The sequence below is a fragment of the Siphateles boraxobius genome, unplaced genomic scaffold, assembly GCF_051911475.1.
Source record: "Siphateles boraxobius isolate OS27281-9 unplaced genomic scaffold, OSU_SipBor_1 1, whole genome shotgun sequence".
NCBI classification, from domain to species: domain Eukaryota; kingdom Metazoa; phylum Chordata; class Actinopteri; order Cypriniformes; family Leuciscidae; genus Siphateles; species Siphateles boraxobius.
In genome coordinates, this window is record NW_027508699.1 from 19330349 (window position 1) to 19356514 (window position 26166).

The 26166-nt window shown below is 48.2% G+C and overlaps 1 protein-coding gene across 11 annotated transcripts in view; it reads right to left on the bottom strand.

Annotated features, from left to right (window-relative positions):
* The window catches only part of col15a1b (collagen, type XV, alpha 1b), a 115528-nt gene that overhangs the window by 30717 nt on the left and 58645 nt on the right, over window positions 1-26166 (bottom strand). For 8 of the 11 annotated variants that reach the window (XM_077227428.1, XM_077227463.1, XM_077227480.1 and 5 more), the window contains 8 exons: window positions 24796-24904; window positions 24044-24084; window positions 10570-10743; window positions 10327-10353; window positions 7893-7955; window positions 7671-7757; window positions 2628-2690; window positions 2380-2511 (listed from right to left, as the gene is read on the bottom strand). In XM_077227428.1, the coding sequence (XP_077083543.1) occupies window positions 2380-2511; window positions 2628-2690; window positions 7671-7757; window positions 7893-7955; window positions 10327-10353; window positions 10570-10743; window positions 24044-24084; window positions 24796-24904 (696 nt within the window). The remainder of the gene's footprint in view (window positions 1-2379; window positions 2512-2627; window positions 2691-7670; window positions 7758-7892; window positions 7956-10326; window positions 10354-10569; window positions 10744-24043; window positions 24085-24795; window positions 24905-26166) is intronic. The other 3 variants (XM_077227455.1, XM_077227437.1, XM_077227471.1) reach the window with 1 other exon arrangement.

Below are 26166 nucleotides of genomic sequence, written 5' to 3' on the forward strand. Positions count from 1 at the left end.
TCATTCCATTGGACTAGTTGACAGTAGTGCTTCAGGCTCAGTCACGCAAAGGCGTTCCCAAAGCGTCATCGACGCATCGTCTCGTTCCCATCTCAGGGAACTAGGGTTACAGTCGTAACCTGAGACGTTTTTGCATTAAAAAAATAAAATCAAATAATGTATGAAACTTTATTGTAAAGTGTTACCGGAATTACAACTGGAAAATTTGCGAGATGTGTCTCGAACGAAGGGATTAAGGGACTGTCCGAGGTGCTGAAATAAAAAACAGTGAACTTGAAACCGAGAGTTGTTTTTCTTTTCTTGTTACAAAAACACTTCAGAGGCATAAAACACCTGCAGACAGAAACAATATCATTTAAATAGCAGATCACACGTCGAGGACGCACGTTTTGATACAAAAAACGCGCGTTTCTGACGCGCTTTTTCCGTGACCACAAAGTGCACGTTAAGAACGCGCGCTTTTATGACAAATCGCGAGTCCCTTGGCAGTCGAAACGCATGCGTTTGACGAGTCAATCAGATGCCCTACCACGTCTTTCACGACCGCGTCGCTTCCTTTATGAGCGCGTACATCTGAAATAACAAACTTGAGGGCGCAAAAGACGCAATATGTGAACGGGCCCGTCTTTGTCTTTCCAAGACACGGTGTTCATGTGAACAATGAGCCTCGTCCCCTCTCCTTGCAAGGGTGTCAAAGTCTGGACAAAATATGTACAGTGACATGACATAACTGCCAGCTTCAAACTGTGCGTTCGCGCGTTGGCTGGCGCTGAGCCAGAGATGTAAAATTTATTAAAATTAAGATACAATTTATACAAAACGAAATTCACTTTAAAGAAAGGCTTTCTACAAATCAAAACTTAATTTAGTGGTCAAAATCATGTCTGACCCATCATATCTTCCGATATATTGCGAATCTTACTCATGCTGTTCAATTTCCACAATCAGCATATATGTATAAAAAAAATAACATTATAATATTTTAACAAAAATGAAACTAAATGCGCTAATTTAATGGCACATATAGTGGGCCTACAGACTCTCTAAATATTGAAATTAACATTAATAATGCTGTAGAAGTGCAGTTATTAATAGTAAATGTTAACTAATCTAATTAAGTTACCGATTTTTTATACACCGATTCAGAGGTCTGGTGAGTTCAGTGTTGGACAAGTCAGTTGTTTTAACTATTCATTAAGGTGAATGGTTAAAATGAGTCGTTTGCGTATCGGACGTCTCATAGTGGACGTCCAGCCTTGTGTGATTATCTCGGCAGTTTAGGACATCGCACACGATTTGCGTCAATACAGAAAACATTTAGCTAATCACTGGATAGGTTTTTTTGTTTAGTGAAATGTGGTTTATGTCAGCTGAATGGGCGGAACGCTTTTTAGAGAAGATAGGGCAACGTGTTTTTTTAGCACAATTCACACACCGCTGTAATTCAGGAGAAAAAAAATCTCCAAATGCTCCACGTGAAACTGCGGTCTTCCGACCTTTTACTATCGTGTCAATTGATTTTGATTAATATGCGCGAGGCAGAGAGAGCAACACATCCCTCGTGCTGTTTGAAGACGTCAGAGTGCACGCGCGGCCGGTGCGTTCTCTCTTTCTCTCTCTCTCTCTCTCTCTCTCTGCTCGTTTGCGCCCTGTCAAGAGCAGCAGTCATTCTATTCTACATCACTCACCGATCAAAAAAGGCTTTGCGGGACAAAAATACGCCAAAAAAATTAAATGCAGGAAAACCCCTGTTATTATGTCGAAATAAGGAGATATTATATTGAAATAACGACTTAATATCTCGAAATAACAAGATAAGTTTTCTTTTTTCTTCACCATGCGGCTTCCATAGAATACAGCCTGAATATAATTGATTCCAGACATTATGTTTGGGGGTGTTATCGGGGTGCTTTGGTCTTTCTTGGGGGTGCTGAAGCACCTGCTAGCCCCTCCCTAGCGCCACCCATGTGGCAGTAGCCTCCACCTTTTTTGTTTTCTATGGAAATTTTAGGACGCTTCGATATTTGACCACTGATTATGATAAAGTAATTTGCAGTAACAGTAATTTCTTGATTAAAAACATGCAGTGTTATTATAGTATTAAATAAAAAAATAAAAATAATGGTCCTCAATCTTTACTTTTGACAATGTGTTACAGTTACAAAAAAATGGAATCCAGTCCAGGCATTTGGTAACATGAACAGAGATTGATACTTATTTTATGTAGCTTCATTTTAAGTTGTCTGAGTGCATTAGACATCAGAGGTAACTTTAGATGACAGGCACAACATAAGTATGTAGATGGGATATGAATTCTAACAAAATATAAACTGAGTCTTTCTTCAGCAGCTGATTTAAACGAAGAGAGAAAATACTCACAGGATGTCCAGGTTGCCCATCTCTGCCATCCTTGCCAGGGGCACCTGGAGGTCCAGGGAGCAAACCCCCAAAGTGGCTGTTGGGACCAGGTGGGCCAGGTTTCCCAGGAGAGCCTGGAGGACCAGGTGGACCCTAGAATACGACGTTATCATATATAGAGATGGATAAACATTGACAATCCTTATTGTTAATTGCCATTAAATACAGTATGTAACAATGTCTTCAAAACATGCTCAGATTTTACTCACTCTAAGACGTTCGGTATCAATGTCAAGATTTCCAAATCCAGAGCCGAGAGCATCAAATCCATACTGTCAGTAAAAATTTAGATACATTTTAATAAACAAGAATCACAGTATGTGCACAGAATTATGTGCATCAGATTTAAAGTACCCAAAGATGTTGTTTTAAAATAATCATGCTTTTGCAACAAATTCAGTTCCCTTTCGAGAACGTTTACTTCATATTGCATAGCTATACGCAGAGGGAAAACTCCTTTTCTCGAGAATATTGAAGCCATTATTTTAAAACGCAGTGCAGCTGCACAGCGAGCACAGAGCAGAGCGTCTAGCTCCCTTGTTGGCTGAGCTGCAGCAACTGCACAAACCTATGGCGAGGCGGCTGAGACGTGCGAACCATTCGGGTTGCTCCGTGCCCAGGCCAGTCAGAACCCACCAGAATGGGCGTAGCTTATGCCTATATAAGCAAACCTTTTCGCCATAGAATCAGATTTAATCTCCTTTTCAGCAAACACCTTCTTCGCTGACCTTCGAGCCTTCGCTGTCAACGAGTCTCTGCAGCGGAACCAGCGACCTGATCAGCGGACCCTAAATCGCAGTTACATTTACATTTATTCATTTAGCTGACGCTTTTATCCAAAGCGACTTACAATTGCTACATATATCAGAGGTCGCACGCCTCTGGAGCAACTAGGGGTTAAATGTCTTACTCAGGGACACATTGGTGTCTCACAGTGGATTCGAACCCGGGTCTCTCACACCAAAGGCATGTGTCTTATCCACTGCGCCATCACCACCCTGGCGGCAACCTGCGGCTATCCTGCCTCTGTGTGTTCACCGTCATGACACTCTAGAAGCTAAAAGAAAGAGCAAATGTCTACCACGGCGTTGTTGCAAATTCCATCCTGCGCTCGCGGCTAGCTCTCCTTTTGGATGGCGACCCCGCTCCTCGCGCTCCCCCACTTCCTGCCCTCTTCGAGCCACGACGGAAGAAGCGACGGGGCCAAAGGATGCCTGAACCGAGCGAGCCCAGTCCCCGTGTGCCTAGCTCTGTCCTCGCAAGACCCCCTCACTGGTGCTCTTCTCGCAGACGGATCTATGCCCCTCCTCTCAAGTGGCAGGACTCGTCTCGTTTGCCACATCTGAAGATCAAGGCGATGACAGCCTGTCACTGGCTGCATCTGAGGGAGAAGACTGGCCGGGCTCGACAGATGACCCCGCCCCTCAATTCCAAGCCAGCGGAGACAGTGCTAGAGCGAGTGGGGACGCTGAACTTATTTGCGTCCTCACTAAAGCTGTCAAAGGCCTCGACATTGAGTGGTCCCCACCTCAGTAGCCCACCAGAAGCCGTCTCGACGGGTGGTTTCTGCCGGGGTGTCAGCAGGCCCTTCGTCAAAGACCAGCACCCTGCTTCCCCGAGGTACACGATGAGCTGACTAAGTCATGGCACACCCCTTACTCGGCTCACCTAAAGACATCAACCTCCGCAACGCTCTCCACTATTGACGGCGCTGAGGGGAAGGGCTACAACACGTTGCCCCCCTAGAGGAAGCTGTGGCCATGCATCTCTGCCCGCCCACCTATAGTGGATGGATAACCAAAACGCTCCACCCATCCAAGCCCTGCCGACGACATCAGCCCTCGCCAGTCGCACTTACACTGTCGCCGGCCAGGCTGCATCGGCTTTGCACACCATGGCAATCCTCCAAGTGTTTCAGGCCAAGCTCCTCCGCTCTATGGATGAGGTTGGCCTGGACCCTGAGGCCTTGCGGCTGAAGGCCACCGACACCTAAAGCCTGCAAAGCGCTACCCATTCCCGGAATGTCAAGGCCCCCGACCCAAGCTTGTGTTGGTCCCTGAGCCTTGGAAGCCCTCCTAGTCAAATGACGGGGGGAAAAGAGAGCGTTCAAGTCCCGCTGCGGCCAGACCTCCCTCGAAGAAAGCTTGTGCGCTTCTCCCAGTCGCCACTTCAGTTCAGGTGACTGTAGATGTTCTAACTGCAGTATGTGGGCCCGTTACAAAACACGCACCCCTGCAAACAAACGATGTTTTAACAGCGACCCAAATAAAGCACAAAAGAGCACTTTTCAATCAACACCCCCTATAGCTGCAGTCAGTCGGCCCGCTGTAAGACACGCACCACTGCAGAAAAACTGCGTTTTTACAGCGGCTCAAACAGAGCGAAAACTGAGTGTTTTCCTAACAGCTTCCCTTACAGTCCGGGCGGCTGGAAATGTAAAAAAAAACAGTCACCAGGCCCGTTACAAAGCACGCGCCACTGATATTAAATACTGTCTCTATAGCAAACCAAAACACACTCCAAAGAATAGTTTTCTAGCTCCCAAAGTTCAGGCGGTCGGGTCCCCTTCACACGGTGGCCCGCCCCCAGATTTCATTCAACCCCTAGCCACAAAGGCCAAGGCCTGGCAGGCCATCCCCAGGGTATCAGATTGGGTAATGAAAACAATCGAGCGAGTCTACTCGCTCTAGTTCGCTCGCAGACCCCCACGCTTTCGCGCAGAAGTCGAGACATCGGTGGGAAGCAACGTAGCTCACATCCTTCACACCAAAGTGTCAAACCTACTAATGAAAGGAGCTGTCGAGACAGTTCCCCCATCATTAAGCGAGTCAGGCTTTTACAGTGGCTACTTCCTCGTTCCGAAGTAGGACGTGGCCAATTCTAGATCACAGACACCTGAACAAGGCCCTTATGAAACGGCCATTCAGGATGCTTACAACCAAACAAATCCTTGTGCAAATTCGCCCAGGGGATTGGTTCTTCTCAGTGGATCTGAAAGATCCTTACTTTCATATCCAAATAGCCCACCACCACAGGTCATTCTTAAGAATCGCCTTCGAGGGGCTGGCTTATCAATATACGGTCCTACCGTTTGGTCTGTCTCTGAATGCCTGGGTCTCAGGATCGATCTCGCGAAGTGCACGCTGTTTCCCAGCCAGCATACAGCCTTCCTGGGAACAGTTATAGACTCAAGGCAGATGAAAGCGTGGCTCTCGCCAGGCAGCGCCCTCACTATTCAAAAGCTAGTGGTGTCGTTGAAAGTGGGCTCTCACAGGCCGCTCAGAACGTTTCAGAGGGTTTCGGCCTTATGGCCTCTGCGTCGTCAGTACTCCGACTAGGCCTACTGCACATGCGTCCCCTGCAGTGCTGGCTGAAACGCAGAGTGCCAGCTCATGCGTGGCACTTCGGTCACTTAAGTATCAAGTTGGATCACGGCTGTATCAAAGCCCTGACCCCTTGGAAGCGCACGACTGGTACCAGTCAGGCGTAGACATGGGGTTGGTCTCGAGAAGGAAAGTGGTTTCAACAGATGCCTCCCACCTTGGTTGGTGTCACTGTGCGAGGGCAGGTCAATTTCCGGCCGCCCAGAGAAGCGGCTACATATCAACTGCCTTGAAATGAGAGTGGTTCATTTAGCCCTGAAAACCTTCCTCCCAGAACTGGCCGGACACCACGCCCTGGTCCGCATGGACAACATGTTAGTGGTGTCCTATATAAATTGCCAGGGTGGCCGATCTGAGGGCGCCTATGGACGCTATGGCCAGACTCCTCCTCCTTTGGGCACATGCCAACCTGTGCTCGCTAAGGGCGGTGCACGTACCAGGCATTCTGAACCAGGGCGCGGATGTGTTATCCAGAGACAATATCCCCCCAGGGGAATGGTCTCTCCACCCTCAGACGGTTCACATGATCTGGAGCACCTTCGGCCAGGCAGAGGTCGTCCTCTTCACCACAGAAGACAATGCTCACTGCCCAATATTCTTTTCAAAGTAAAGGGATGCGTTCCCTCCAGTCTCGATACTCCCACAGGTCATCGAGCAGATTAGGGAGAGCAAGTGCTCAGTCCTTCTCATAGTCCCCCTCTGGAGATCTAAAACTTGGTTCCCAGACCTGGCGAAGCTGCTGAAGGCAGCTCCCTCGCCCATACCACTGAGGAAGGACCTCCTCAAGCAGGCGAATGGTTCAATCTGGCACCCCCGCCCAGATCTGTGGGCCCTATATGTAAGGCCCCTCAATGGGTACCCAGGGACCTCCCAGAAGGAGTCCAAAATACCATAATTGAAGTTAGAGAACAGTCTACCAGACGCCTCTATGCCCCCAAGTGGTCAGCATTCACAAGCTGGTGTGCAGCACAAAACGTAGACCCAAACATATGTGAAGTACTCTAGTATTTTCCTTTCATCTGGACATGCTGGACGCGGGCAGGACCCCATCCACGTTCAAAGTATATGTGACAGTCATAGAGGGTTTTCACACCCCCGTGGCCGGCCCTTCCCTGGGGAAAAGCAACCTGGTATATCGTTTCCTCAAGGGGGCCAGGAGGCTTAACCCGCCTTGGCCCCTCTCAGACCCCGCCTGGGACCTATCTACGGTCCGAGCCTCTGAGACATTATACCTTAATAAGGGGCCCGACCTTTGTCTGGCCCTGGGGGGAATTGTGACTTTCAAACTCTACTGTTGACCTCGGGCCACTTAGCCCCAGGTAATGGTTCAGGGCGAAGTTGCCAGCCAATAGCACGGCATTTTAAAATGGGTTCCAACTGCGTATAGCTACGCAAAACGAAGTGAAGGTTCTCGAAAAGGAACGTTCTCGGTTACTAATGTAACCTCGATTCCCTGATAGTAGGGAACGAGTATTGCAAAGCCTGCTGTGCTATTTCCCTCAGAGCTGTCACTTCAGTTGATTTAACCTGATTCTATGGCGAAATGGTCTGCTATTATAGGCATAAGCCACGCTCATTCTGGCGGGTTCTGATGCGCCCTGGGCGCGAAGCGACCCGTTTGGTTCGCGCGTCACAGCCGCCTAGCCATAGGTTCTAGCAGTTGCATCCTGCAGCACAGCCAATGAGCGAGCTAGACGCTCTGCTCTAAATAATGGCATCAATATTCTTGAGAAAAGGAGTTTTCCCTCTGCGTATAGCTACGCAATACTCATTCCCTACTCTCAGGAAACCGAGGTCAAGTTAGTAACCGAGTACGTTTTCCCCCCAATATGAAGCAATACTACCACACATTTTGTTCAATGTACTCACTGAAACTTTAATGGGGTTGGATGGCCCTGGTTGTCCGGGAGGCCCTGGTGGACCAGGCAATCCAGGTCGACCCATCCCAGGATCACCCTAAAAAAGATCGAAATTCAGGATTTTATTTTCAACCTTAAAAAAACACCAACACAACAGGGCATAGCAGGAAGTGCTTTCTACATTGTGGATAATAACATGTTTGGGAGGCAACTCAACTGCATTATCCCTCACCTTTTCTCCTTTAACTCCAGATTCTCCAGGTAATCCTGGAAGTCCTGGTGGTCCTCTCTGTCCCTGTATTAAAGAGACACATGGACTGATGTATTAAGATCAGCGAAAACAGATGTAAACATGAAACCATGAAACTTCACATTACATTCTATCCACCTTATTTTTCAATGTGGAAATAATCTATTTATATATCAAATTATACTTTTCTTCTGTGTCATGTGCTCTATTTGAATGTCATCTGGTTCTAAGATTTATGCTCTCTGTTCATGTTCATCCCCTCGTATTATCCTGTTCACCTGTGGTCTCCTTAATCATCTCATTAGTTCCCTTTGTTTGTTCCATGTATATAAACCCTGAGTTCTCCTTTAGGGGCTGTTTACACAACACCATTTTCAACTAAAAACGTAAAACTTTTTATGCTTTTTGGCCCTTCGTTTACATGACAACAGCATTTTTGGTGCATGAAAACAGGTTTCAAAGTACAAGTTTTGGAAAACAGTCTCCATGTAAACAACAAAAAATCGAATCTCTGAAGACGATGACGCCATGCACATGTGCACATTTTCAGTCTATAGTGTTTCATCGCTATCTAATGGCCTGGCAGCAGAATACAGGGTTTTTAGTCGTTTTCACGGATCCGTGTGAATGGGGATCGCTTTGACAATGGTGTTGTCTGTACGCGGAAAACTCAAAGTTTCTTTTGTTCTTTTCATCCGCGCACTAACCACCCAAACCCCACCCCCAAATCCTTCTTGTCGGTTATTGGCTGGAACAGTTTGCTATGTTTCGTGGTGAGGGTTAGCCCAGTTTGTTTTTGTTGCAGTTTGTGGAGCCTGGGGTGTCTGCAGAGGCCGCTTTTTTTTAAAAAGTGTGTTCAGGGGACAGGCAGCTAGCGAATAGTGAGGAGATGTTTGCTGTATGTGACAAAAAAATATTTTGTCCTAAAAAACACGTGACATCACTTACAGCACTTTTAAGTTACTCTGCCTGGGCAGAGTGACTGTTCGCTGGAAGAACACACAAGGGAATTTCTACATCTAGCACGCTTTACTCACTACCTGGACCGCGGATCAACCAGATCAACAAGGAGAGTCTGACCAGGTGTGTGAGTCCGCAAACACCGTGCGTCGCCGAGGGAGTGTTAGTGAAGTACTGTACGAGGGCTGGGATGAAAATCCCCACCCACAACCCCACCCCTGTGGATGTGATAGACATGGCCTCCGGAGACTAGAGGAATTGATGGAGGTGTTTGAGGAGGTAAATTAGCTGTTTTATCCTACCCCCAGTGGTCTAACTTACTATTTCCACACTGGTTCTGCCCAGCCCTGAATATACTGTCTCTCTGCTGGTTCTGCCTAGTCCCTTGTCACCTGTGATCACTCCCAGCATTCCTCTTTCGTCTTTTCCGACAGCCAGTTCCTCAGCCCTACCTCCTCTAGTCCTCAGTCCATCTGCATCTCCTACACCAGTTTGTGAGAAACTACCTTGGAGCTTCAGTCCTTCAGCTGTGCCTAATCCAGAGGATCTCCTGGCTTCGCCTCCAGCCTCTGAACCCAACATTCCACCTTGGACGTTCGTCGCCGCGGCTCCACCTCAGTCTACAGTGCCAGGAGTGTCGCATGGGCTCTTCGGCTTGTCAGCTCCACCTGGGTCCCATCTCCGGTGGGGTCTCTATCGGTTGTCCCCAGGGTGTCGTTTACCAAACCTCCACCATGGCTCCTCCCTCCTTTGACTCCTGCTGCTCCTGGCCCCCTGGACTCCTCCAACCCTCCACTCCCCAATGGACTGTTTTGGTTTTCATTGACTAACTGTGTTTTTAACTCTCCTCTTCCACGCCCTCGTCCAGAGCCCCCTCCCTCTTCTGTTGGACAGTTTGCAAGAGAGGACACGGCTTCCCAGGAGGGGGCAAACTGTAAGATGTATGCACTGTGTCACTGTGTTATGTTTTTGTTTCAGTCAGTTGGTCAGTGTTCATGAGTTCATCCCCTCGTTTAGTTAATTATCCTGTTCGCCTGTGGTCTCGTTAATCATATGTTTCCTTTGTTTGTACCATGTATTTAAACTTGGAGTTCTCCTTTTGTCACTGTATGTTTTCATCTATGTTCTCTGTAGTTGTGTTCTCCTGTGTTTGGATTTGATCATTAAATACTAATCATTGCTTCATTCAACATGCGCTTCATTCAACACACTGTATCGTGACACTGGTCATCTCAGAGCAATGCTAAGGTAGTTTTCTTTGTTCTTATGGTTCTAAAGAATCAAAGAGTTCTCATATATTGAGTTCTACCAAAGAGGATTTGTTCAATTAACAATAATAATGGGCACGATAATGTCAGTATTTTAATTCAACATACTGTACTGAATGGATGTCCTTCATGTCTCCATGCAGTACATACCAGTCTAAGACTTTGTATCTAAGCAAATTGTTACTCACTGGTTTTCCTTCTTCACCTTTGCTTCCCTGTAAAACAGGGAAGAGATTAATAAACTGTTAGCTCACTCAATCTGCTGTATACTACTGAGATATGAGATGTTTTATAATACTATGTTTACAGATAAAAGGTTAGACATCATTATTATATCCTAGTCTCACAAAGAAAAGTAGCAAAAGTGTAATCGGTGCATATTCAATAACTTCTTATCATCATACACGAAAAAATACAGGAAATAATCATACAGGTTGCCCATCTTTCCCTGTTCTGCCTCGTCCTCCTGGTGTACCCATTGGTCCTTGTGGGCCTCTCTGTCCAGGCTGACCTGAATGTCTCGGTGGAAGAGATGGTCCAGGGAGTCCGGGGGGGCCTGCAGGTCCAGGTGCTCCACGCTCCCCTTTTTGTCCCTGGCCTGAATCCTGAGACATTTCAAGAGGAAACACTGTACTTGAACATGCAGGATTATTGTATCATTTTAACCATCACAAAAGAGCATTACTTGTCTTCAAAAGTAAATATCCTTTTTGCTATTACAACCAGGGTTTGAAATTAACATTTTCACTCATCAGCCAATTTGGCTACTTAATATTTAAATTACCGGCCATTCAGAACTTCTACTAGCCAAAAAAAGAAAGAAAAAGAAAAGAAATAAACCAGATTAACAACCTCACAGGTTATATAAGCTTTATATATACAACCCCAAATCAGAAAAAGTTGCGACATTTTGTAAAATGCATTAAAATCAAGAATCTGTGATTTGTTAATTTTATTTAAACTTTTTTTAACTGACAAAAGTACAAAGTTTTCCAATGTTTTCACTGACCAACATAATTGTATTTTGTAAATATGAACAAATTTTGATTTTGATGGCTGCAACACACCCCAAAAAAGTTGGGACAGAGACATGTTTACCACTGTGTCACTTCACCTTTTCTTTTAATTACACTTTTTAATCATTTGGGAGTTGAGGATACTAATTGTTGGAGTTTTGCTAGTGGAATATTTGGCCAATCTTGTCTGATACAAGACAGCCGCTCAACAGTCTGTGGTCATCGTTGCCTGATTCTCCTTTTCATGATGGGTCATACATTTTCCATAAGAGACATATCTGGACTGCAGTAAGGCAGGCAGGCACATCCCTTCTATGGTGCAGAGTGTCTAGAAACCACTCAGTTTTAGCATGTGCAGAATGAGGCCTGGCATTGTCTTGCTTCCCAGGAAAGATGTCATCTTGATGGCAGTTTATGTCTCTGTACAATCCAAATACATGCCTCCATGTCAATGGAATCTTCACAATAATGCAAGTTACCCATACCGTTTGCAATGATGCACCTCAATAGCAGCACAGATGTTTGCTTTTGCACCTGTCGCTGGTGAAACTCTGGTTGGTCCCTTTCGTCTTTGGGACTGAGAACTCTGTGTCCATTTTTTTCCCCAAAAACATGCTGAAACATGGAATCATCTGACCACAGCAGACATTTCCACTGTCTTCTAGACCATCTGAGATGAGCTCAGGCCCAGAGAACTCGCCGGCATCTCCACATAGAACTGATGTAAAGCTTTCTCCTTGCGTAACAGAGATTCAAGTGGCATTTCTTAATGCAGAGTCAGACTGTGTTCAGTGAAAACGGTTTTCCAAATTACTCCTGAGCACATGTGGCTGTATTTGACGGATTAGCAAGATGGTATCTTGTGCAATGCCATCTGAGGGCTCAAAGGTCACGCACATTCAACAGAGTTCCCTTTCAGTCGATAACGTCGGACGTAGTCGACGTCGACTGAATTGGGATCTCGCTAGAGAGCCTGTCTTCTTCGAGTACTATTTAACGAGCCAATGTAATTGGCGTGCGTGATTCGCATCACACACTCCGCCCCCGCGGCGCGGGTATAAATACGGAAGTGGATGCACGCACTAGTTGCCTTTCGCTTCGGAGCCGATCGTTTGATGTCTCTGAGAGTGCTGTTGTCTACAACGAGCGAGTGTGTCGGTGTTCTTCAGGAAGACTCTCCCAGTGCTGGTGTTCTACAGCGCGAGTGCAGCGGTGATCGCGAGCTTTGAGCTCTCAACTGCTGTTTTAACAGCAACAAATTTCTAAATGTTTGTGTGTGTTGATGGCTGGTTAGAGGGCGGAAAAGTGAGTTTCAGTTTCAGTTCTCTGTTCAGTGTTGCCGCGGTCATTCCCCTGTGTGCTCCGGCACTGGTGACGGTCCTATTTTCTGAAAGAGCAACACGGGTGCGTTTGCGTCTTTTTCAAGATGTCATTCCGCCCGTGCGTTTCTGGGTGCGGTCGTTCCCTGTCTCTCTCTGATGGTCACAACTGTTGTGTCACGTGTTTGGGCTTACAGCACGCTGAGACAGCTTTTGTGGACAGCTCGTGTTTTCACTGTGGGAACATGACTGCCGCAGTGTTGAGGGCGAGACTCGCCTTCGTTCGCGGAGAGCGAGTCCCCATTACCATGCCCCACCCTCGGGTGCTGTGTGGGATGGGTGACCGGAGGATAGTGTTGGATGTCCCGCCCGGTAACCATTCCCTGTGGGCTCCTCACTCCTCCCTTCCACTGCAACCACTGGAGCCTCCTGTGTTGTCTGCTGGTCCATCTGTAATGGGTGGGCCAGCGGTTTCAGTCGGGGCTCCCCTGGAGGACAGGACGCCGATTGCAGCATCGGAGGGTGAGCTGACTTCTAGAGATGATGACTCGGCTGCATTGTCTCCCTCCGGGAGTTCAATGTTGCCCGAGCCGGATCCAGAATTATCAGCTATGCTGAAACGGGCCGCCGAGGCTGCCGGGCTCGAGTGGAACCTCCACCGTGTCCCGTTCAGTCTCGGTTGGAATCTGGAGTTTGGTATCTTGGGGCGGGCTGCGCTGGTTCTCAGCTCGCCGCCCCAGTGCCTTTCTTTCCCGAAATGCATGGAGAGCTTATCAGGTGGTGAACAGCATCTTTCTCTGCCAGAAACTGCCTGAATAGCTTTTCCCCCTCATTACCCTTGATGGAGGAACGGTGAAGGGTTGCGAGGTGTCCCTCCATTGGAGCGGTCTGTCGACACAGGTGCACCTGTGTCCGGCGGCCGCTGCCTTTTGGGGGGATCCTCGTCTCCCCCCTAAGGCCTGTGGGGTTTTGTCCGTTCCGACGGGCAGAGCTTACAAAGCCTGTGGGCAAGCCGCTTCCTCTTGCGTGCCATGGCGTTGCTGCAGGCTAGGGCACCCATGGCATGCACGAGGGTAATCCAGACCGTGCGCTCATAGGTGAGCACCGCACTGCATCCGACCTCACCCTCCGGGGTACGGGTGTCGTAGCGTGCGTGATCGGTCTGGCGATGTCCACCTTGGTGGTCCAGTAGCGCCTTCGTTGGCTCAGCCTGGTTGGTATGGCGGATGCGGACAAGGTTCGGTTCCTGGTCTCCCCAATTTCCCAGGTTGGGCTGGTCGGCGACGCGGTGGAGAACTGCATCCAACAGTTCTCTGCCGCTCAAGCGCAGACGGAGGTCATCCGGCACATCCTGCCCCGGTGGCCAGCTGCTGCCTCCATCCGCCGCCGGTGGCAGCTCCTCCGCCTGCTCGTTGCCGTGGGCGTTCCCCGGCCGCCGCTCCTGCTGGCCCTCCGCAGCAGCCTCCACCCAGGCCTCAGCATGGAGCCGGCCGCAGTAGGGACGCCCAGCCCGCTCCAAGCGCTGCCAAGCCAGGTGGCAAGCGACAGCAAAAGCATTCCGGAGCGGGCCGCCCAGGAATGGATGAGATGCTCTTGGAGTGGCACGATCACTCCCTCCCCCCGGGTGAGGACCGGGTGGAGCCTTTGTTTGTGTGTGTGTCTGTTCCGCCGCTGGCTCCCTAAAAAAAAAAAAAAAAAGCGGAGCAAGCGGTACCCACACTTCAAAGAGAGAGCAATTTCATCTGTTCCTGGGTCCCAAGAGGGCCAGTCTGGCGGGTGTGACCCTGTATAGCCTTACACCCCTCAGCTCCCCCTTGGTCGCCAGCAGGCAGCTTGGTGCGTTCGAGGACCCGGTCATCCGCCTTCTCACGCGCCCCCTGCCGCTTGTGGGGACAGGTAAGTGTTGCACAGCACACTAACACCACTCTCTCTACTTTGCTGCCCCACCTCAGGCTCGGCTACCCCGCTCAAGTCAGTGATAGTCATCACATTAGGTGTTGAGCAGACGTGCTCCTGAAAATTCAGTGATATTCATCACACTGAGCGTTGAGCAGTGCTCCTGACTTGTGCGTGCTTATCTTATCCTGCTGGCGAAGGATTTGATATAGCCGCTCCTCCAGCCGGTACGAAGGCCAGTTGTAAACTCGTTCTTCGTGCTACTAGGTGGTGGGTCGTGACCATCTTGGCCCAAGATTGGTCTGCAGCTCCGACCTGAAAGACATGTGCTTAAAAACAGATCTCTACCTTCCGCACCGCAGGCCATCCTGTGGGTTGCGTGTAAGGGTGGAGTATCAGTACAGTGTCCTTCCCTTCGAGTGCTCCAGAGCCCGTTGGGTCTTCAGGTCAACTGGAAGAGAGTAATCTCGCCCACGGGCTTAGTATCTCTTTTTCAGTTTTGGAGATGGACTCGGTCTAACACGTTTCTCCAATGAGAATGTGTTCAGCTGGTGTTTGAAGTGAGAAAGGGTCCCACTGGAAGAACTTTCAGAGGCTCCTGGGGTATATGGTAGTTGCAGCCATTGGATTCCTACATATGTGACCGCTTCAGCGCTAGCTTCATGATCGAGTCCCGAGGTGACAGTGGCAGAGCAGCTCACCTTGTGTGACTATAGTTCATCCCGGTCTGCTGCCAAACCCTCTTCAACAGAGGGGCCATGTACAAAGGGCGTGTTTTAACGGGGGCCTGGGCGACCCCCGACTACACGGGCATTCGTGCCTCGAGTTGTTAGACATTGCGACCGTTGCGCAAGCTTCCCCTGCATGTCACAACTCACCCGTCACCTCCTCCTTGGAGTCAGACGCTTCTGAGGGTGCCTTGTTCCACTCCTCCCGCTTACTCAATCGTGCCGCCATCGAGCCTCATGACAGTTATTGCCAGGGCAAGTGGAGACTCCATCCCCTGGGTCCGGCTGGGTCATGACCATTCCAGGGCCGCTCAGTTGCCCCCCCCCCCCCCCCCCCCCCGGTTTCATTTTTCCGCCAGTGTTTGTGTAAACCGAGCGGACTACCCTTGGACAAACACTGGGTCTCAGCTGCCCCAGGGGCCCGCAGAAATGCGTTTAACCCCAGTGAGCCTTCTAAAAGTGACTGCGACTCATGGTCGCCTTGCGCCTGCTCAAGTCAGTGAAATCATCACTCTTCATGTTGAGCAGAATTGCTCCTGAAACTCAGTGAAGTTCATCGCACTCAGGTGTTGAGCAGCAATGCTCCTGTAGCTCAGTGAATTCGTCACACGCAGTGCTGAGCAGAAATGCTCCTGGTGCTCAGTGAAGTTCTTCGCACTCAAGTGTTGAGCAGAAATGCTCCTGAAGCTCAGTGAGTTTATCACACTCAGGCGTTGAGCAGGAATGCTCCTGAAGCTCAGTGAACTTGTCACACTCAAGTGCTGAGCAGAAATGCTCCTGTCGCTCAGTGAAGTTCTTAGCACTCAAGTGTTGAGCAGAAATTCTCCTGAAGCTCGGTGAGTTTATCACACTCAGGTGTTGAGCAGGAATGCTCCTGAAGCTCAGTGAACTTGTCACACCCAAGTGCTGAGCAGAAAATGCTCCTGAAGCCCAGTCATCTTCACATGTTGTGTTGAGCAATGCTCCTGTCTTTTGCGCCCGTCGCTTGCACCTACGTGCCAAGTCAGGAGAGGAACAGGTCTTCATAGTTGCCCCTTATTGGGCCAACTAGACCTGGTTCCCATCAACAGCCTTCCTGACTTCCCCTGAAAACTCTTTCGGGGACGGGGCACGATGGCACACGCGTTCTGCCCCCGGAGATTCCGGGCGGTCTTACATCTGAACGCGGAGGTTCAGGTGCCTATCACAAGAACATGTGATAGTTACCATCACTTCTGCGAGCACTCCCTAGAATTGGGTAGCGTGCTTACGCCTTTAGAAGTGGAACCTAGTCGTTGAGTGCGTCTTCTCTCCAGAGGAGATCCTGAAAGCTTTCGATCACTTCAGTGCTCTCTCCCTGCAAAATGGGTTGCAGTAGGCTGTTTTCCTTCACCCTCAAAATGATGTTTCCTCGGTGTTTAAACGACGCTCATCGTGTTGCAGAAGTATGCAGAAGCACGTTCTGATCGTCAGGTTCCTGAGGAGCAAGGTCTTGTAAATCCTTGTGTCCCTCTTTATCCTCTTGGGCCTTGTCCCTGGTGCGACTGCACTGCAGAGACCGCCCCTGAGCCACTGCAGGCAGTGAGTTAAAAAATCTGTTATATCAGTTCTCCTGCTCGCGTGGTCTCTACTAGAGGGTAGGGACTTGCTTGCTTTCGGTCAACGTATTGTGCCTGGAGTCTGGGCCGGCTAACTCTCACAAGCTGAGACCCCGGCTCGGATTGTGCCCAAGGTTCCTACCTCTCCCATAATAGGAGCAGGTGGTGAGCCTGCAAGTGCTGCCCTGGAGGAGGCAGATCCAGCCCTGGCTTCTCTGTCCGTTCGCTTGGACGTGTACAGAATGCAAGTCATAGACCTCAGACCAGCTCTACAAATATCTGTTGGAATTCAGCAGAGAGGGAAGGCTGTTTCCATGCAAAGTTGCACTTAGTGCTTACCTTCATTTCGGTAAAGATCCGAGATGCAACATGTCCACTTAGGTGTTGAGCTCCTCTATGATGAGTGTAAAGTGCTCCGCCTGGGGGTTGAAGATATGCTTTGCTAAAACAGATTCTAGAGTTGGGGGCTGGACGACACCTAGTTGAACCGCTGCTTCCCGTGGGCTCCCTTCTCATGAAGCCAGTTTCACCGTGAGCCCGGTTCAAGTGTCGGCTTGCTGCGCCATTCCCCTCCTATGGACTGGATACGTGCGCCTTTCTACTCCAGTTGAGTTCCCTTAAAATTGAACCCTGTTGAGTTCCTCCACACCCCTCCGACGTCGGACGTGTGGAACGTCTGGTGTTAGGCCTACCACTCGTAAGCAGTGTGGAACCTGTGTTAGGCTGGGTCCATATGTTGCGGTCCCTTCGGCTAACCCATATGTGTATTCTTCCGCGATACGGCTCCCTGCGGTGAGCCCGTGTCTTCCCTCGGCAGAGTCTCTCTGCCGTCACTGACCGGTGTGTCTCCCCCCGTCTTAGGCTGGAGCCACCCCAGTGTCATTCCATATGTTAGACTGCCCGGTTTCCGCCCAGTTCATATGTGTATTTTCCACGTTACCTCCCTCTGGGTTGGACGTGGCTTCCGCAGCGTCCCTTCCTTCCAATGTACGGGGAACGCTTTCCCAGTGGTCCTGTAGGAACAGCAGTGACTTCCCTGGCCTAAGCCCTGTCCTTCCCCGCCTTAAATTTGCGGGGGCATCAGGAGGCTTTGGTTTAGGCACTGGAAGGTGGCAGCGTTAGTGGCGTGTTCAAAGGGTGATCCCAATTCAGTCAACGTCGACTATGTCCGACGTTATCGACTGAAAGGGAACGTCCTGGTTGCGTATGCAACCCGCCGTTCCCTGAAGGAGGGAACGGAGGACGTAGTCCCCTTGCCACTACCGCTGGACCACCGCTGACCCCGGGTTACTCTCGGCTCCTCAGCGAAAAAGCAACTAGTGCGTGCATCCACTTCCGTATTTATACCCGCGCCGCGGGGGCGGAGTGTGTGATGCGAATCACGCAAGCCAATTACATTGGCTCGTTCAATAGTACTCGAAGAAGACAGGCTCTCTAGCGAGATCCCAATTCAGTCGACGTCGACTACGTCCTCCGTTCCCTCCTTCAGGGAACGGCGGGTTGCATACGCAACCAGGACGGTCTACTGCCTTGCCCTACACAGACTGAGATTTCTCTGGATTCCCTGAATCTTGTGACAATATTATGTATGGAAGATGATAAAATACTTAAATTCTTTGCAATCTTGCATTGAGAAATGTGACTTTTTTAATTGTTTGACAATTCTCTCTATTTGGCACAAAGTGATGAGCCATGACCCATCTCAAAAGACTGAGATGCACTTTTACACCCAAACACGATACCCTCAACTATTACCAATTCAGAGTTGGATAATCTAATTTGGATAATCTTTTCACTTTTATTTTGTCTCTGTCGCAACTTTTTTGGGGTGTGTTGCAGCCATCAAAATCAAAATTTGTTCATATTTACAAAATCATTTATGTTGGTCAGTGAAAACATTGGAAAACGTCTCGGGTTACGTATGTAACCCTAGTTCCCTGATAGGGAACGAGACGCTGCGTCAAGCTGTGGGTACGCCTCTGCGTGTGTGCGTCATGAAGCACGTATGGAATCAGTCCAATGGAGAGACGGAACGTCATAGGCGGGTGACGTCATCGACCAGGAAACTATAAAGCACCCCCAAAACACAAGCGCGACAGCTTCTGATTGGCCTGAAGGAAGCGCTAACGGGCATGCTGGGAGTATGGCATAACGACGCAGCGTCTCGTTCCCTATCAGGGAACTAGGGTTACATACGTAACCGAGACGTTCCCTTTCAAGGGAACTCGAGCTGCGTCAAGCTGTGGGAACGCCAATACCCACGTCGCCATAGGAGCAAATGACCGTCATGTGGGAACTAGCGCACAGAGGACGAGAGCACCTGCGCCCCAGGAGTGGAACTTAAGTCCAATTCATAGAACTTAACAAATGTATGGGGTGAGGACCACCCAGCCGCATCACAAACATCACTTAGCGATACTCCTGACAACAATGCCTTAGAAGCAGCCATACTCCTAGTAGAGTGGGCTCGTACAGCCAAAGGTGAAGGCTGACCAGCCGACTCATAAGCAAGTGAGATGGCCTCAACCACCCACTTGCTCATTCTCTGTTTAGACGCGGGGCACCCTTTCCTGGGTGGCCCAAAGCACACAAATAACTGTTCTGATTTCCTCCACAGGGCAGCTCTGTGGACGTAAGCGTCTAACGCCCTAGCCGGGCAGAGAAGGTTAAGTTTCTCCTGATCTGATGACACAAAAGGAGGAGGATAGAAAGCCTGCAGCACTGTAGGTCTAACAGCATTAGTAGGGACCTTAGGGACATAACCTGGTCTAGGGTATAGAAAAGCCTTAACCATACCAGGCGAAAACTCCAGGGACGAGGGTGCAACCGACAGAGCCTGCAAATCTCCGATTCTCTTAAGTGAGGAGATTGCAAGCAGAAAAAGAGTTTTATACGTGAGAAATTTCTCAGAAACTTCCTCAATAGGTTCAAAGGGGGCCAAAGAAAGGCCCTCTAGTACAATGGCCAAATCCCAAGTCGGCACCCTCATACGAACTGCAGTCCTCAGCCACAAAGTACACGAAGGAAGCGAGTTATAAGTGGGTGTCTCCCAAGAGAAACTCCACTGAAAGGGACATGGTAAGCAGCTAGTGCCGCCACATACACCTTTAGTGTGAAGGGCGATAACCCTGCAGAGAAACGCTCCTGCAGAAACTCCAGCACTGCACCCACTGGGCCGTTAACTGGGTCCTGCCGGTGTTCTGCACACCAAGAAGTGAAAAGGTTCCACTTCAGGGCATATAACTTCCTCGTGGACGGAGCTCTGGAGTGAAGGATGGTCTCAGCAACCTCAGTTGAGAGACCAGATTCTATGAGCTGGGCCCCCTCAGAGGCCAAGCCCACAGTTTCCACAACTCTGGGCGGGGGTGAAATATCGTACCGCCCTCCTGAGAGAGTAGATCCCTCCTGATCGCAATCTCCAAGGGAGAGCCGTCCAGAGGAGATATTAGGTCCGCGAACCATACTCGGGCCGGCCAGAACGGGGCTACTAGAAGTAGGCTGACCCCGTCCCGGCGAACCCTCTCCAGAACTCCTGGCAGCAGAGCAACCGGGGGAAAAGCATACAGACGTGACCTCGGCCACGGCTGTACCAGAGCGTCCAACCCCAGAGGGGCTGGCTGACTGATGGAGAACCACCGATGACAGTGCGTTGTCTCCTTGGAAGCGAATAAGGTCCACCTCGGCGCGACCGAAACTCAACCAAAGGAGCTCCACCACCTCGGGGTGGAGCCTCCATTTCCCCGGCCTCGGCCCCTGCCTCGACAGGGAGTCTGCTACCACATTCAAATAACCAGGAAGATACATAGCTCTCAGAGACCGTAACTTCCCCTGGGACCACAGGAGGATCTGACGGGCCAACTTGTAAAGTGGACGCGACCGCAGGCCCCCCTGATGATTTATATACGAGACCACCGACATGTTGTCTGACTGAACTAGCACATGATGACCTCTGAGGTCTGCTAGGAAGTGTTTCAAAGCTTGGAACACCGCCAACATCTCTAGACAATTTATATGCCATGATAGATGATGGTCCTGCCACAGACCTTGGGCTGGACGACCACTCATGACCGCCCCCCACCCTGTGAGGGTAGCATCCGTCGTTAGCGCTACGCGATGACAAAGAGCCCCCAACACAGGCCCTTTGGATAGGAACCAGGTTTCTTTCCACATGACCAGAGCACAAAGGCAGCGCCGCGTGACTTTGATCGTGCAGAGGGGATTTCCCCTCGGGGAGAATCTCTTGGTCCGGAGCCACCACTGCAGTGGTCTCATGTACAACAGGCCGCAAGGTATAACGTTGGACGCTGCTGCCATCAGACCCAACAGTCTCTGAAACTGTTTTACAGTGAGTAGCTGGCCTAGCTTTACTTGTTTCATAGCTGAAAGAATCGAAGCGATGCGGGTTGGAGAAAGTCGCGCCCGCATCGAGACCGAATCCCAAATGACGCCCAGAAAAGTGGTCTTCTGAGAAGGAGATAATACACTTTTCTTTGCGTTCAGCCTCAACCCCAACTTTCTTATATGAGCGAGAACGACATCTCGATGCTGAACCGCCATCTGCTCTGTCTGAGCTAAAATCAACCAATTGTCGATGTAATTGAGGATACGAATGCCCTGAAACCTCAGGGGCACTAAAGCTGCATCCATGCATTTCGTGAAAGTGCGGGGAGATAAAGCTAGGCCAAATGGAAGAACCTTGTACTGGTACGCCTCGCCCCCGAAGGCGAACTTCAGGAACTTCCTGTGTTGTGGAAGGATGGAAATATGGAAGTACGCGTCCTTCAGATCTATTGTGACAAACCAGTCCTCGGATCTGATTTGTGACACGATCTGCTTGATAGTGAGCATCTTGGATTTTAGCTTCCCTACCGAGCGATTCAACAGGCGCAGATCTAAAATTGGACGCAACCCCCCATCCTTCTTTGGAACGATGAAATATCGGCTGTAAAAACCTGACTCCAAACTGGGAGGAGGAACCCATTCTATAGCCTCCTTTTGAAGGAGTGCTTTCACCTCTTGTTCCATTACCAGAGCCTGCTCGGGGCCCACCACTGTGGGCAGAACCCCTCTGAATTTTGGTGGACGACACCTGAATTGGATAGCATAACCCTTTTTTACTGTGTGCAGAACCCACTGAGATATTTTTGGAAGGCTTTTCCACTCTGCCAGAAATACAACTAAGGGTACCAGCGTCTGGTCCCACTGTTTGGAAGGGGGAGCGCGAGATTTAACCATAGATCTAACCATAGACCTCTCTGCGGCCACCAGGGCTGCCATAGTACGGCCCATTAGCTTGGCCGACTCCTTGGTGGCGCACAGAGATAAATCTGCAGCCTGACGCAGTTCGCGAACTACGTCAGTGCTGACCTCTTGAGTGTCACTCACATCCTTTAATAAGTCAGCCTGGTATGCCTGCAAGATCGACATCGTGTGCAGGCACGCCGAGGCTTGACCGGCCGCCGAATACGCCTTACCCACTAAAGCTGATGTACTTCTAAGAGGCTTAGAGGGTAAAGTGGTGCTTTAAAAGAAGATGCAGCTTCAGCAGAAAGATGACTAGCAAGCTCCTCTTCTGCTTTGGGCATCGCCCCATAACCATAAGATTTTGCCCCCACAATGTTTGAATAAGTGGACGTTTGAGGGCTAAAAACACGATAAGAGACCGGCTTTTTCCACAATCTCGAAACCTCTGTGTGGAGATCAGAGAAGAAGGGCAAGCACCGGCGTGGAGGTTGAGAACGGGAAGGCAAAAATCTTTCATCTAATTTAGATTTTTCTCTAGACTCCTGCCTAACAGCTGGCCACTCGATGCTTAATTTAGAAACAGCACGAGTGAGCACCTCCATAAGCTCCTCACTTTCGGGAGAGCGAGATGGCGAATCATCGACATCTCCCGCATCCAGACTAACAACATCCAGATCCTCAGAACTGGATAGTTGCAGTACTGGGGCCTCAGTTCGGGGGGAAGAAACCGCAGAGCGTGCTTCCGAACCCGAGACTGAGGCACTGGATCTAACAGGTAAGGGCTGAGATAGGGCAAAGCCCGTCTCAAGCCCCGCTGTTAGATCCATCTGCGATCCCCACGAATGACATCGCCGCTCAGCCTCGGCATAAGCGGGGCCCGATCAGCGGGGATCGCGAACCGAACCACTCTCCTCAAAGAGTGATCGGCGGGAGCGGAGCGTTCTAAGAGGCAAACGCTCGCAATGCTCACAATCAGCCCCCTCGAGAGCTGACTGGGCATGCTGCACTCCCAAACAAACAACACATAAGCTGTGTGTATCCCCGCCCGTTAAGTAGCGCGAGCAGGTAGGAACACACCTCTTAAATTGTTGTTCGCTCGCCATTGTCTCTCAATATAATATATATATATCGTTTTTTGAAATAGTGAAACTCCTGCTTAGTGACAGACAAAAACACTTGAGACAGATCCACATATAGCGCTTACTGAAGGCATAGAAGCTGTCGCGCTTGTGTTTTGGGGGTGCTTTATTGTTTCCTGGTCGATGACGTCACCCGCCTATGACGTTCCGTCTCTCCATTGGACTGATTCCATACGTGCTTCATGACGCACACACGCAGAGGCGTTCCCACAGCTTGACGCAGCTCGAGTTCCCTTGAAAGGGAACTTTTCTTTGTACTTTTATCAGTTAAAAAAAGTTTAAATAGAATTAACAAATAACAGATTCCTGATTTTAATGCATTTTACAAATATCCCAACTTTTTCTGATTTGGGGTTGTATAAATTTGGATTTCATACATTAATTTCTTATTAAAACAAAATCCTGTCATCCAGCAATCTTGAAAAGGATGTTGAAAAATAACAAAGGCTGACAGCCATTTGTAGTGGTGTACAAAACCAAAGTGGACATTATGGAATGCACTCATTTTTTCCCACATTGCACCGCAATAACGAGTGTACAGCCGATGTACGCTCAACGGCTGTCCGAATTCGCTCACTCGTTTTCATTCACATCTTCAAGTGAATTGTATTAGTGTGGTAGGGAGTAATGATTTCGGATTCAGCCCATGTCTTTTCTGTCAACCTACTGCTTTTTAATCTTTGCTATTGCTTCAATGCAAATGAACAAGCACGTTGTTATTTGTTGCATAGTGCTTACATGTAGTAAGCTATATATATACAGATTTATACAGACGCTGTATTTAATATATCATGATGATCCACAAGTTAGTCTGCGCAGATTTGGCTTACACGTACTTCCCCAGCAAAGTAAGCAAGCATAATAAGTAACACGTCAAATGGGCTACTGATTTGACAGCGTAACCCGGCACAGTTGATTTTTACCCGCATTTGGCGGGTGTTAATTTCAAACCCTGATTACAAACATAAATTAAGTGTATCACTTACATCCCCTGTACTCACCCCCGTTCCATCTGTGTGGTAAGTCCCTGAAAGAATTAACAACAAGCATTTTATATAATCAGACAGAGACCATTTTAATATTAATATTTCATTACTGAAGATTGGAATAAAGATTTTGTAATATTTATGAAACAAGTTCACCAAGGCTGTCTATTTAAATATATTTTAAAAAGTAAATTATCCTGTGATGGCAAAGTTTAATTTTCAGCATCATTACACTGTTTTCACATTTCACTGTGTCACATGATCCTTCAGATATCATTCTAATATATTTTTGCTGCTTGAGAAACGTTTCTTAGTATTATCAACGTTTAAAACAGTTGAGCCGCTTAATATTTTTGTGGAAACCATACATATTACTAAGGATTCTTTGATAAATAGAAAATTCAAAAGAACAGCATTTATTTGAACAAGAAATCTTTCTCCAAACTTGTGAATGATGTAGTATAACAGTTTCCACAAATATATTAAGCAGCAAAAACAATGTTTTTGATATTAATAATAAGAAATATTTCTTGAGAACCAAATCAACATATTAGAAGGATCATGTCATAATGAATTGTAGTTTATACTGACAAATAAATGCGGGTGAGCATAATAGACTTCTTTCAAAAACATTTAAAAAAACAAAAATTTGACCAGTAGTGTACTAATATCTAGAAAATATCAATATGAACACTCACAAAAGAGGCAAAACAAAGCTAATTGTTTATCTTATTTAAAGAGTGTCCTCTCACCTCCAAGCAGCCTTTCGTCTTTAGGGGTCACATGTCCTGAGAACTCCCCCTCTTCCTCCTCAGGTGACACAGTGGGCGGGGCTTGCACAGGAGAGGTGGGTCTATGTATCTGTACGCAATAATACACCAACTGATACATACACTCTTACAACATAAACTGGCCATGATATATGTTAACTAAAACACTTCATAAAAATTGTATTTCATAAAAGTATTTAAAGGTCAAGTGTGTCATTTTTTCATCAGTAGTGGTGCCACATGGAATTGGAGGTTTCTAAACACTCCTCCCACCCCTATCTGATCCCCGTCTTCCATCGTTTGAACAAACAAGAGTATCCCAGCCCAAAACACTGGCTAGGAAACACCAGCATGGCACTAGCCAACTTGAAAAAAACTTAATTACAGTAAGAGAAGCCTCTGCCAGACGCTGTCAAACTCATTGTTTAAAAATGAAAAGGAGTAACAGGTTAATTCTCTCTTGTCATGCATTGCAATCCATTACATCACAGCAGGTTTATCACTGGTTTTCATGTCTCTTGTGACCAATCGTCATTATTTTCACCCCTGCATTATTTGTTTTCGAGTGCCACATTTGAATGTACAGTATGTGAATTTAAAGCAATCATATTGATTCAGAAGACTTGTATTGAACAAAATTTATAGTGTTCCATACAAGGCTTTTTAAACTTATATTCCTTTTGAGTGTTGCCTCAGAATTACTGTGTAGGGTATGGACCAATCAGACACATACTAATTATTCATTATATACAAAGGTTTATGAAACTCCTCACACAGCCCAAATGAACAAACACAAGGGCAGAGACAGTGTCATGTTACAGGGCATGATAAGGAGATTTTACGACCTCCGAGGAATGTGGCCACATACTCAAGAGAGAGACTATGAAACAGAAACCCTCTTTAAAACAGACTTTGCTGCATTAATCATAGACTAACTGATCTATAAATGAACATGCATAAAACTGTGAAAGAAACAGTGTAAATGGTTTACTGTCTCGTGTACTATTAGATATTTATTATGGTATGTATCCTGGTATACAACCAACTAACGATCAATGTAACCTCACCTGTATCATGCCTCCTACCTAATTAATCCTCATTTAATGACTCACACTTTGATGTACATCACCTTCTTCTAGAATGCAGTGTGGATGTGTTATAGCTATCTGAGCATTAATGAAGGTATAATCATGCTATGGACAAAGATCCGTAAATCAACTAAGAGCCACTTTCCCTCTCAGACATGTCACCTTTCTGATTGGTCGAGTTCAACCCTTAGGGGAGGATCTTTTCCAGGCCTTATTAGAGACAGTCCACATGTGACCTCCCTCTCTTAGTTCTTTCATCCAGCCG